Source organism: Saimiri boliviensis, chromosome 8 (genome assembly GCF_048565385.1).
Source record: "Saimiri boliviensis isolate mSaiBol1 chromosome 8, mSaiBol1.pri, whole genome shotgun sequence".
Taxonomy (NCBI): domain Eukaryota; kingdom Metazoa; phylum Chordata; class Mammalia; order Primates; family Cebidae; genus Saimiri; species Saimiri boliviensis.
The window spans coordinates 126,158,546-126,171,187 of NC_133456.1; the positions used below are offsets into that span (position 1 = coordinate 126,158,546).

The window sequence follows — 12,642 nt, forward strand, 5'->3', positions numbered from 1 at the left end:
TGTGAGAAAAGGGCAAATAATATCATCTTCTCATTATGAAGTAAGAGATCATTGGACCTGAGAGACCTCAGAAATTCCCCTGAAGCGTCTTAGGAAACCCCCAGGGCTCCCTGGAGCCCATGTTAAGAAACGCTGCTCTATAGAGACATTTTAATTGCTATTCTTTCAGCCATTATAAACTTACAGGTCTCCATGCCTTCGTCATCATCATCGACCGCAGGCTTATCATAAGACTTGTCGATGGCAGCTCTGAAGCTCTCATTGCATCCCCTGCCTCTGATTATCCTCGGCCGTGGGCGATGGAAAGGAATATCCCCATTCAGAGTCACCTCGGCCACTGCGGTCTGCAGACTCTCTAAGGAGCTTGACTTCTTCAGACCCAGGGAAGGACCCACATCTCTGCTGGGAGAACCTGGGAGGTTTACGAAAACAAAATGTGAGCGTGACTTCGTGTAAACTGTGTGTCTGAATACGCACTGCGGAAAACTTCAAGGACATAATAATTACTGCTCAATAATGAGTTCTGGAATGTAGATGGAAAAGACAAAGAATAACTGAAGTAATAGTTGCTAATTTTAATTTTTTCCAAATTTATATTAGACTTGGTCTATTTTCTCTCTCTGCATTAGAAAAAAAAACTCTAAGTCATTACGCTAAAAAAAAAAATTCAACGGATCAAATTGTTGTCAAATCATTTTGCTCCAGTAATAGAAATAATCTAAAAGAACCAGAATAACCTGGAAGCTCATTTGAAAAGCAAGGGACAATGAGGAGAAGGCTAAGGCAAGCAGCCAAGAATAGGCTTTGCACTTAAATGAAAACCTTTTTTTTGCAATTTAAAATTATTTATAACAGAACTTAGACATGCACATCAATGTGCTTCATCAAGTCTCTTCCTGCTAAACTGCAGACTCACAACACTCCATAAGGAGTAAGAGCATGGGGGCCTACATGTCACCAAAACAATTAGGGCAACCTGGCAGCAGGCAGAAACCAACCCTGGGAAATACGGATATTCTATAGAAAGAGTAACATAAGCTTTGAATATAAACAGATTACGCAAGGGCTCCTTCTCAGAGGGAAGTAAAAAAGGAGAGACTGGATATGAATACTTCCATCTCTAGGCCTGGGAATAATATGTTTGGAAAACAGGTGATGGACCGAACAAAGACGGCTTAGCAATTAACAAGAACATTTCATGAGGATGACAGGAACAAATTTCAGGAATTAAAAATTTGGCTCTATTTCCTGAGGATCTATGGCAGAAGGGCCGGAGATAATACCAATAGTAGTACCAAGCCGTGGAAGGCAATCAAAACTGATTTCTTTAACCAGGTAAGACAGCCTCATCCATCACTGCCTGACCTGACACTCAAAGGTAGACTAATTTAGCTTCTGGATGACTGAAATACCAGCTCTGCCCCACCACCTGGGCAATCCAGGTTATAGAACTGGTTCTTCAGGTATACTGTTAAAAAGACAGGTGAAAAAAAAAATGGGAGGGTAGGAGAAACAAAATAGTTTATCTCTGCATGGGGTCATCAGCCCATATGTTGATCATGTTAATACCCAGAAAACAAATATCTGTGACATAGGCTTTCCACAGCTCAGAATATAAAATAGAATTACATTCAAAGAGTCAAAACAAAAAATTAACTTTTTAAGATTCACAGATCTTAAATGAAGCTGTTTTATAACATATGTTTAAAATGTAGCACAAACAGAAAGGCAAACACATGACCATAATGAAGATACGATATTTCACAAATTATTGTGCTGGAAAGGAAAAGATGTTGTATTTAGCTTTCTCAACGCAGGATTATCTATATTTCTTTATTTATTTTATGACAAAAGTTCAAGTGACATATGTCTTTCAAAGAGATCAATCTTACTTTTTCTCTGGGTAGCACTACAATTTCTGACAAGTATATTTTCTAAATTACTCATAAAAGTCATGTCATGGGAAGAAAAATGAACTTTGTTCCAAAAACCTACATAATAAGAAATCAAGGAATCAGAAAGAAAGGGAAAAGATCATTCCTAGGTGGGATATTTACCTTTACAGTTTCTGTAATTCGCATGACAAGATCTTTCTGTGAATAAATTATGCCTATCAATTTTCACCATTTACCAGCCATATTTGGGTTCTATAAATACATATTAGGCAAATATTTAGTGCTTGCTTGGGTTTATCAAAGATATGTGTATGTGTGCATGCATTTGTATGTGAGTATATATCATAAATAAAGATTTCATGTTGGCAGAAAGAATTATCATAAAAACACCATTTATTTATATTAAGCTTTTCTTTATGTAAAGTTAGCTGAGATTTTACTTAATATACTCAGAACAATAAAAACTTGAATAATGAATTTCAGAAATGGCATGAGTATTTATTAAAACTGAGTGTCCCTCAGCATAAACACAAGCAAACTTGGAAAGTAAAACAACGGTGAAAGTATAATTCAATAGACAATAATTGTGTAAGTGCACTTCAGAGCTCACCTCTCTAGTCGCTTCCCTAAATTCACAACACTGTTAAATGACCTTTTGGCAAAATGTTAATCATTGTGGATGGTGGGCCCTGGGTTTGTGGAAGGTCAGTGAATATTTACGTATAGATGAAAACTTTTATAATAAAACATTATACAAAATGTCAATTATCTACAACTTGTGAATCTGCAACACAGATGAGCAAACCATGAGTCAAATGTGGAAAATTTTACTGGAACACAGCCATGCCCATGTATTTACATATTGTCTATGGCTGCTTTCATTCAACAATGGTAGAATGTAAAAGTTGCAACAGAGACCTAAAATATTTACCATCTGTTCCTTTGCAGAAAGAGCTTGCTAACTTTCGATTTATAACATGAGTAACATACATTTTAGTACTATATTTGACAAAGAAACTGTAACAAAGGTTTTGAGTGATATGTTAGGATTTCCCAATGAAGTTATTAAAATCTCTAATACACTGATTCAGTCAAGTGCCTTAAAAAAAAAAAAAAACTAAAAGGATTTGCTAACAAGACAAGCTTAGCATCTTACTAGTAATGAAAATTGAAAAAGTATTTCTGTATATAAAGTATATAAAAAAAGACTTTTTATTTACACCATAAAAATCAGTATCTTTTATCTTAATTTCAAAACAATATTTTAAACTCTTACTTTACGTAAATCTTTTAGGTCATTAGCATACTTTGCTAATTTTTTATATTTCAAGAATGGGACTATTAGAAATGCAATTCTCTTCTTACACCTGTTCTGCCTTGTTATAATTTGGGGAGAAATTATGTAGAAGATTCCTAAATCCAGAAAAAAAAAGAGGGAAATTATAATCATACCATTTTCCCTAGATCTATATTTTACTCCTACTTAGTAATATCCCTCTTGCCCCCTCCAAAAAAAGGGGGAAAGGAAAGGATGTCTTTTGCAGGGGGCAGAGGGAAATGTAATTCAATTTTCATTATGAAAGTCTTATGGCTAGGCTAGACAGATGATCTATGCTAAAACACCACTATGATTCTCCCCAAAACCTTTGGACTAATCATAATCTTTCTTGAAAACTCAAGTCAAGTGAAGTGAAGAAAGAACAGGAAGTGAAAATCTGTTCATTACCTAATATTAGGGGACAGAGAAATAATTAAATATCTACCTCAGGTATTTTATTCATGTAGATAAAAAACCAACAGACCAAGTATTTTGACATCTTTGTAAAAACTTTTTGCCCCAAGATTTTCTAATTTAATATGGTAGGACAGACTGCACATAGTGGGGGGGAAAAAAAAAAGGTTCTTTTTTCTCTAGAATCTAACACTTTAAAACACAAAAACATAGTTTGATTTTTGATTAGACTATAAAATCCACCTTGAAACTTATGTAATGACTTTCCATGAAAGTTATCAAACGCACTGAATTATAACTTGGATATCATTATGTTGTAGATCACAATGAACTGTCCTTTACCTTATAGTAGCTGTGAGTTGGTTAAAGTAAGTATTTTTCTCAGTTTACCTAACTAACATTGTATATGAAGTTAGGTCCTTTCACCTGAACAGCTCAATTTGGTTTTTGTGAATATTTACTTGGATTGGGGTTACTGCTTGAAAAGTACGAAATACCACTAACTCTAAACACTAATTACTATTTGACATGTGCGAACTATCCTGTCACATTTTTCTTTAGCTCTGATTCAGTAAACTTTAGGTTTCATAAGAAAAACAATGACTCAGTAAGGGCTGAGGCTCCAGTTAATTGCCTTGCAATACAGTTAACCTTATGATTTATTAGATATATTTTTTATCATCTATCTTTTACTCCAAAGAATGTAACTCCAACCATGTCCACAATAATCTTTACATATATATGTGGGATACACATTTTTTAAGCCAGGCTAAAACTAATTCACTGCTGCAGGTTATAAAAGGTAAACTGAAGCTTATTAGTGCTAAGTAGTGTAACTACATCATACTGTATACAGAATAATTAAAAGGCTATTCCTAACTTATAATAAGTCATAAATGGTCAATTGTACAAAGCACATTAACTACACTTAAAGACTTTCCTCTGATTACTGTCATATAATAATAACATAAAAAGCAAAACAGATGACTGTAATGCAAACCCAGTCCAATATAATCCATTGTTTCTATGGAATGATTTAGCAGTATTTTAGAAGTAATGAATTTAGAACAAACTCAGGAATTAAGATATGAAGCCATATGCATTGTATAGTCCAATCCAATGTCAGATTAACTACAAGCTAATTCCAACATCGGGGAAAAAAAAAAAAAAAAAAAAAAGGATTTCTGAGTGATTAATGATAGTAATACTAGACACTGCCCTATAATGAAAAATATTTATACTGGCACTATTATCTTTCAAATCAAAATTGGCACTCTGAGAATCACTTTTTGGATGTTAACCTAGACATCACACAGATGACTTAAAAACCTAGAAGTCTACTATAACAGATCATATTTTCAGGATTTTGATTTTTTTTAATTGGGATAAAACATCCTTACATGAATATAATTAAGAAAATCTAGGTTGTTTCCAGCCTTTCTGAAGCAGTAAATTATATTCCTATTTAGTAAGTACACCACTGATAAATTTTTAGTAACAGAAAATATTTCTTTTCTTATGTAATTTGACTTCCCACAAAGAAAACATTTGCGTAAGCCAGGAATATGTATGTTTTCATGGCATGTGATTGGCAGCTCGATAATTGTGATAAGCTCTGTGGGCCACGGTTTCTATGGCAACAGTCTAACTGTCCGTTCTTACCTGCTTTCTGGTCATCCACTGTATTGAGTTTAGTCTCGTCAGCTACTGTTAAAAGGTAAATGTATAATGGTTAGCCCAGTTAGTTCCCATAGCCCATCATGCTTCCACCATTCCCAGATCTTTTCAGTTAGGTGACGATCCTCTGCTAACATTTCATGCAAATACTATGAAACATCAAGCAAACATTCATAATCAAAAAAGGAGGAAAAAAAAGCAGTGTCTCCATGCAATATGCCAGTCATTTCATTTAACAGACATGTGTGTTATATGTTAGCATATCGTAATTAGCCAAGGCAATGCATCACCAATTTTTCTTTAAGCATATGATAAGTTAATGCTTTTAGTCTTGGAGTACAAACAGCCACCTGAGAATAGCATAAGTTACAGTTGATTAACAAAGGTTTTAAATCATTCAGTGTCTAGATATAATTAATTATTTTACTTTTTTTTTTTTTTTTTTTTTTTTTGGTGGATTTGGATTTAAAGAGACACTACCTGATTGGTGTTTGAACAAATACAACTATTTTCCTCCTCTCATTTGCTCTTAAATACTTTCTATAATAAACACTCTCAAATAATTACTTCGATTAAATGCCTTGATTATCAAAACATGAGAGTTTCTAATAAATAAACCTTAAAGAACAGCAATGAAAGGAAGACATCATGAAGTAACCAAATTCCAGACATGGATTGAGATAATGGTTTCTCTCCAAAATTTTCTCTTCCAGTTCAAAAAATCCCACAACCAACCAAATACAATTTCAATGAAACTGGTTTTGAATAGCCAAAGTGTTAAAACATTTCATTTTGTAAAATAAAGATACACGGACATAGTATGATATGCATATGTGTTTGTTTCCTTTCTCATAAGAAAACATGTATATTAACATATTGCATATTATGTAAACATGCCACTTATGAGTAATACTGTTATCTCAAACTCGGAGAAAAACTAATTTTTGCCAAATTGCCACATTTCATATTTATTTTCTCTATTGCTCAAAGTAAACAGACATCTGTTTGGGACCATCAATTTTATCCTGAAAGCATTTAAACCTTATTTAGATAAAGATTCATGGAGATTGTACTCACTACCTAAATCCATGCTTTTTGATTTTCGTGTTTTAACGAAATCCAATTGACTGGCATCTGAAAATTGCTTTGTGCGTTTTTCTGACATACTCTGACGTCCAAATCCTTCTCGTTGAAAAGCAAGAACTGGATCAACATCTGGACTCAAAGAGCTGGTGTGAAGAAAAATACAAACATAAAAATATTTACTAATAGCAGACATCTGTTTTAGGAAGGTTCATACATACCCATGTGTGAGAATATCCATATATATATTCCTCAAGAAAAACTGAACTAAATAACACACATAAAGTTCATTTAAAAAAAAAAAAACTGTGGCTGTATAGAAGGTGATGGAAAAATACAAACTTCATTTAACATTTAGAGTAACACTTTCTCTATGTGAATTTTCTCCTTCTCTACTTTCCTCTCTGCTTCTTCACTTTATTTGACAATACAGAATTATTTCAAGGTGATTATAAAAAATGAGCCTAATATTGGAAGGATTGAAATTTTCAGGAAACCTGTCACATATTATATATAAATACTGGCAGCGAACAAGTAACCATATAAATTGTAATGAAACGGAAGTTTCAAAGAGAGTATATTCTAGCCCTCTTATGTATCTTTTATGTTGTGTTTTAAGGAAAGAAAAACTATATGTCATTATGACATGTCATTTCATTAGGCTGCAGTTTCTCTGAAATATTAAATCAACAAAGAAATCAATTCAACAAACACTTATTAGAACCTATTCTGATTAAGGCATTGTGCCAGATACATAGGTCCAAATAGCAGACAAGAAAGAACCCTATACTCTGTGAGCTCATAAGAAAAATACTAAACCAGAAATATGAAACAGATGCTGGGGATGCACAAATGAGTGAATAAACAGTCCATGAGAGTCAGGAAGAGCATGACTAAGTTTAGATGACATTTGATTTGGATGACATCAACACAGTGGCTCAAGTGGGGATGATAAGGAAGCATATGGCAAATCACTGGTAACAGGATGCCTTCTGAAGTGTTCCCCCAATGCAAGTGTCTGAAGATGTCCCAGAATCACTCCTGTCTGTAAAAATCTGTGAACGCGTTCTAAAGTGCTATCAGGTGTTCTAGCCACAATTCATAACATGAAAAGGTTTTCTCTGTGCTGGGCACCTTGGGTAGGTAAGTATACCAGCCCCACTATAACAGGTCCAGCCACCTTGTCTATCTGGCCAGGTGGGAGAACATCCCTCTCTACAGCTAACTGAGCACACTGAGAATGCCCTGGGCTTCTTCCACTGTCAGCTGAATTTATGAGTCTTGCTCATGTTTCTGATGGAAGCAAGCTTTTCTAACCCTTAACAGCCTAGTGAGAATTAACATCCATACTAGTAAAAAGATAGTCAACCTTTGAATTCACATCAGAAATTCAGTTGCCATTTACTGTGCATGAAATCAGAGTTGGCTCTTAAAGAAGAACTCAGCTAAAAGTCTGGAAAAGTAAGATAGCAGGCAAAAGTCCTGCCATTGGGTAGGGTGACTTGAGATGTTTTGAGCTATGTATTTATGTGCTCAATAAAGAGAACAGTTGTTTCATCCACTTAAAAAGCTAATGAGAGAATTCAGCAACCTAAGGTGAAAGCTCCATGTAAATTGCTAACTGTTAAACAAGTAAGTCATCACCCAATGAAGACTACATCGAATTATCAAAGTAATACACATCATGGTGACAGACATCTAGCTTCGTATGCCCCTTCACATACTGCTATGCTTTGGTGTACATGGCTTATAATTATCAGAGCACATACACCCCAGTGAAAAAACACTCTTCTAGAAGTAAAAAATTAAAACCCATATGATGAATAATACGACACAATTTTACAGCAGCAAACTCTAAATAATATATTTCCAATAATTCTTTTATATAGACACTGGATCTCTCCAGTCACCCTGTACATGCTAACCAATTCTTTTTACATCTTGTGGAATAATTTAAACCTCAACTCCAACACTGCACCAAACTTGTGAACAGAATGAATTTGAAATACAGTGTTAGCAGACATTATTGGTAAAAGATTTTTCAAAGAAATACAAATTGCCACTGCCAATCTTGCCTGAAAAACACATACTGGTGCATCTTTAATTTTATATCCTCTAAAATTATGCTGCCATTAAGATTAGAATTTGTTACTTCATTTCCCCCATAAACACATTATTAATGTTCCCTTAATTAATAGACAGAAAATAGTATGTTCTATAAGTAAACAAGTAAGTTTATTCATTTGACATAGCCTTCGACAACTGTGCAATGAACTATAGACACAATTTAAAACGTCAAATGAGTTTGTGCATTAGTAAGAGTCTTAAAATAACTAAATATTCTTAAATCATGACAAAATTAATTCTTCCCTATCAATATAACCATTAAATGAATTTCAAACACAATAAACAGTACACTAGAATATTTAACAAGTTAGATTGCAGGAATGACGACTGATTCTTTAAAAAATGTAACCATATCCTGACCCCTAATGTTATTAAAATTCCAGTTATTAATCTTGTCTTATTGGCCTTTTATTTTCATAACATTTTCATCAAGGATTAGGGAAGATATTGTCAGGCTGTAAAAGCTTACAGTTTCTGCTGTGATTCAGAACAGCTGCCATTCTTGTTTGGATAACCCTTCATTCATACTATTTTCTTTGCCCCACATTCCCCACAGCAAAATTATACAAGTCCTCACCATTTTGCAAATCCCTCTTAGGGAAATTAATGCCACAATCTATCCCTGCTAGTTATTTATCTATTTTCACAAATACAGTGCTTTATGAGGCCCCAAACAGATGTATAACTATGACCACCTCCACAATTTCTCATCATGGTAGAGATTTAAAGGCTTTTGTCCCTAAGATGAATACTGCATCTATGTAATTCTTGCTTTCTCTGTTGCTACTTTCATTTTCAGAAAGAGATATGAGACACAGCAGTCAATGTCACACCATCTGCAGATTTCAAATGGGTTTTTACTTTATATTGTAGTCTTCCTTTCTATGTTTAACCAAAAGATTCATTCAAAGATGGGCCATTATCATGCAGGTTTGAGTGTAGTTCTATTTTTAAATCCTGTGCTTTCAAAAAGAGAATTAAAAAAGAAAGAAATGAAAAGCTAGAGATGAACTTTTCCAGTTCCCAAATAAGAGGTGAGATTTATTCCAAGAGAACATCTTCAGAATTAACAGATAAATGAACTGTATTTTGTGTGTTCATGTAGCGAGCCAGAGAAGACGACTGGGGGAGTGGTTCACTTTGTTAAGATCATCACTAAAAATGTTAACACAAACAAATGCCAGTCCCCCCAACGCCTCCTATCTAATATTTAATGTTGACACAAGCCAGAAAAACAGTAGGAAGCAGGAATGGCTAAGTGGTGAAGGAACACCATAACATTTAAATATGATTTTGCTGATATATTCATAAAAGACCCCAGAGAAAGGGCAATGAGAATATTCTGGTACAATACTTCACATGGTTTGTGTTAATTATCACTATAACCTTGCGAGGTCATCCCCAAGAGGGGCTTTGCTTTTGCTTATTGATGTATATAATTACTAGGCACAAAGATTAAGGCACACAACCACATTCATGAGCCATACATTGGCTCCGTAATATCAAATGCTTTCTTCTATTTCCAAAGACGCAGGAGAAAAAATAGCAGGGAGTGCCCTAAAAGTCACTATGTTAAAAGCAATTACAAAGCATTTTAAACAGTATAGTTATAGTACTTTTAAAAAAATAAATAAATAAAATAAAGACTTTTAAAAAGAGGCTTTCCCACTCTTAGAACACATCAACTATTAGTTTTGTTACAGTTACCTAACTGTTGCAATCAATTTAGGGAGTTGCCAATAATTTATTTATTTAACTGCAAAACAATACATCAAATTAACACAGATCTGAAATAAATCATAAACAAAGAAACTTAAAAACAAATGGGCACCGTTTTTTGGTTGGTGGTAATTTTGGTTAAATTACTAACTATAGCTCTTGAAGGCTAAAGCAATTAAGTTTACAGGGTTGGGGTATAATCTTTTATTAAAAGAGTGATGATTAAGTGTATAAAAATCATGAAAACAGAGCATGGCTATTAAAAAAAAATGATTAACTGTATTTAGTGGTAAGCCACTTAAACATAAAACGGGACTGTAATTAATTCATGTTTTCCAACCCTAGATGAGCTTACCAGTCGGCTGAATCACTGATTGCAGCCTTGGCCCAAGTACCAGCATCTGTCGTCACGAACCCCACATCGTCATGGGAGCTGGAAGAGGACTGGTCAGAGAGATGTGGAGGAAGCACTGGCAACCTGTCATCTTCTATAATGACAGTGTCATCTTGGGGCATATTCACTGTAGGGGACAGCTGGTATTTACCTGTCCAGTGAAAAAAGAAGACAAATTCTAGACATCAATCAAAGTGTTACATCTATTAATTTTAATACTTTGCTACATTAGTAGAGGTCTAACCTTCCACATATCTGCTCAACCTGGTAGAACAAAACAGAATTTAGCACATTAATTTTTCATAAAAGACTGTCAAATAGAGACCTTGAGTCTATTCCTACCTCTGATGCTCCAACTATGTAGCTCAGGGCACTGCATGCCATTTTTATGGTTTTAAGTTTCCTAAAGTCAAAGACACTCTTTCAAATGTCTTCTAATGTGAAAATGCTACACACATTCTAAAATGAATGTCCTTTGAAAAACTGTACCAGGAGCCGAGCACAGTGGATCATGCCTGTAATCCTAGCACTTTGGGAGGCCAAGGTGGGCAGAACACCTGAGGTCGGGAATTCAAGACCAGCCTGACCAACATGGATAAATTTCATCTCTACTAAAAATACAAAATTAGCTGGGCATGGTGGCACACGCCTGTAATCTCAGCTACTTGGGAGGCTGGGGCAGGAGAATGGCTTGAACCTGGAAGTCACAGGTTTTGGTGAGGAGAGATTGTGCCACTGCACTCCAGCCTGGGCAACAAGAGTGAAACTCTGTCTCATAAAAAAAAAAAAAAGAAAGAAAGAAAACAGAAAAATTGTACCAGGAAATTAAGCCCTACTATCTTGCATCTTTCATTCATTCATTCATTGAGCAACTGCCGCAGAGGAGGTACCGCAAAACACAGCCTCTGTCCTTAAAGGGCATATGCCCTAGTGAAGGAGAAAGAATTACAAGAAGTGATAATTGTATGGTGGTGTAAGAGATGAACTCAAAGCCATTCACTTGTATTGCAATTGCCTGGGTCACAGTGGGGTAGAAAGTGATGGGAAAAGTTAAGATCAGAATTGGGTTTTAAATGGTTAAAATGATCTTTTCTGCCAGAAGAAACGATGACACTTATTTCTGACTTGCACGGCATCATTATTAAATGCAGGATGGAGAAAGGCACATGGTGCAGTCAGGTGATACTTAAAAAATGACTATCACCAAAAACAAAGCCCAGAAAAGGAGAAATACTTGGAGTAATCTTGATGCAAAACAATTAGGATCTGAGTGCCCAGAGGTTTTGCAGTCCGTGACTGAGGATATTAGGGATGGCATATACAAGCTTGAAGGATTTTAAAACATCTATATTGTTATAGACATTTCAGCAAAGGAGCAAAATGTAAACTGTTACATCTTTTCAGGATAACCCACGAGAAGGAAACTTGCTGGAGATTTCAACTGCATTCCTCATTTAACATCAACTACTCTATTGTAGAAATACTGCAAGTTCACTGTACCTCTTCTCAGCATGATACAAAAAAAAATTTCTACTTTGATTTCAAATGCACCCATTTTGACAAACTATGAAAATTAACAGCTTTGCCCGGCACGGTGGCTCAAGCCTGTAATCCCAGCACTTTGGGAGGCCAAGGCGGGTGTTTCACGAGGTCAGGAGTTCAAAACTAGTCTGGCCAACATGGTGAAACCTCGTCTCTACCAAAAATACAAAAAATTAGCCGGGCATGGTGGTGTGCACCTATAATCCCAGCACTTCGGGAGGCCAAGGCGCGTGTTTCGCGAGGTCAGGAGTTCAAAACTAGTCTGGCCAACATGGCGAAACCTCGTCTCTACTAAAAATACAAAAAATTAGCCGGGCATGGTGGTGTGCACCTATAATCCCAGCTACTAGGCAGGCTGAGGCAGGAGAACCGTGTGAACCCAGGAGGTGAAGGCTGCAGTAAGCTGAGGTTGCACCGTTGCACTCCTGCATGGGCAACAGTATAAGTGAGACTCTGCCTCAAAAAAAAAAAAA

General features: G+C 35.4%; 1 protein-coding gene across 25 annotated transcripts in view; it reads right to left on the minus strand.

Moving 5' to 3' along the window:
* The window catches only part of PARD3 (par-3 family cell polarity regulator), an 838,158-nt gene that overhangs the window by 341,680 nt on the left and 483,836 nt on the right, over nucleotides 1-12,642 (minus strand). For 12 of the 25 annotated variants that reach the window (XM_074405259.1, XM_074405258.1, XM_074405255.1 and 9 more), the window contains 4 exons: nucleotides 10,589-10,778; nucleotides 6,382-6,533; nucleotides 5,290-5,334; nucleotides 185-412 (listed from right to left, as the gene is read on the minus strand). In XM_074405259.1, coding sequence (XP_074261360.1) covers nucleotides 185-412; nucleotides 5,290-5,334; nucleotides 6,382-6,533; nucleotides 10,589-10,778 — 615 coding nt within the window. The remainder of the gene's footprint in view (nucleotides 1-184; nucleotides 413-5,289; nucleotides 5,335-6,381; nucleotides 6,534-10,588; nucleotides 10,779-12,642) is intronic. The other 13 variants (XM_039478616.2, XM_039478615.2, XM_039478612.2 and 10 more) reach the window with 4 other exon arrangements.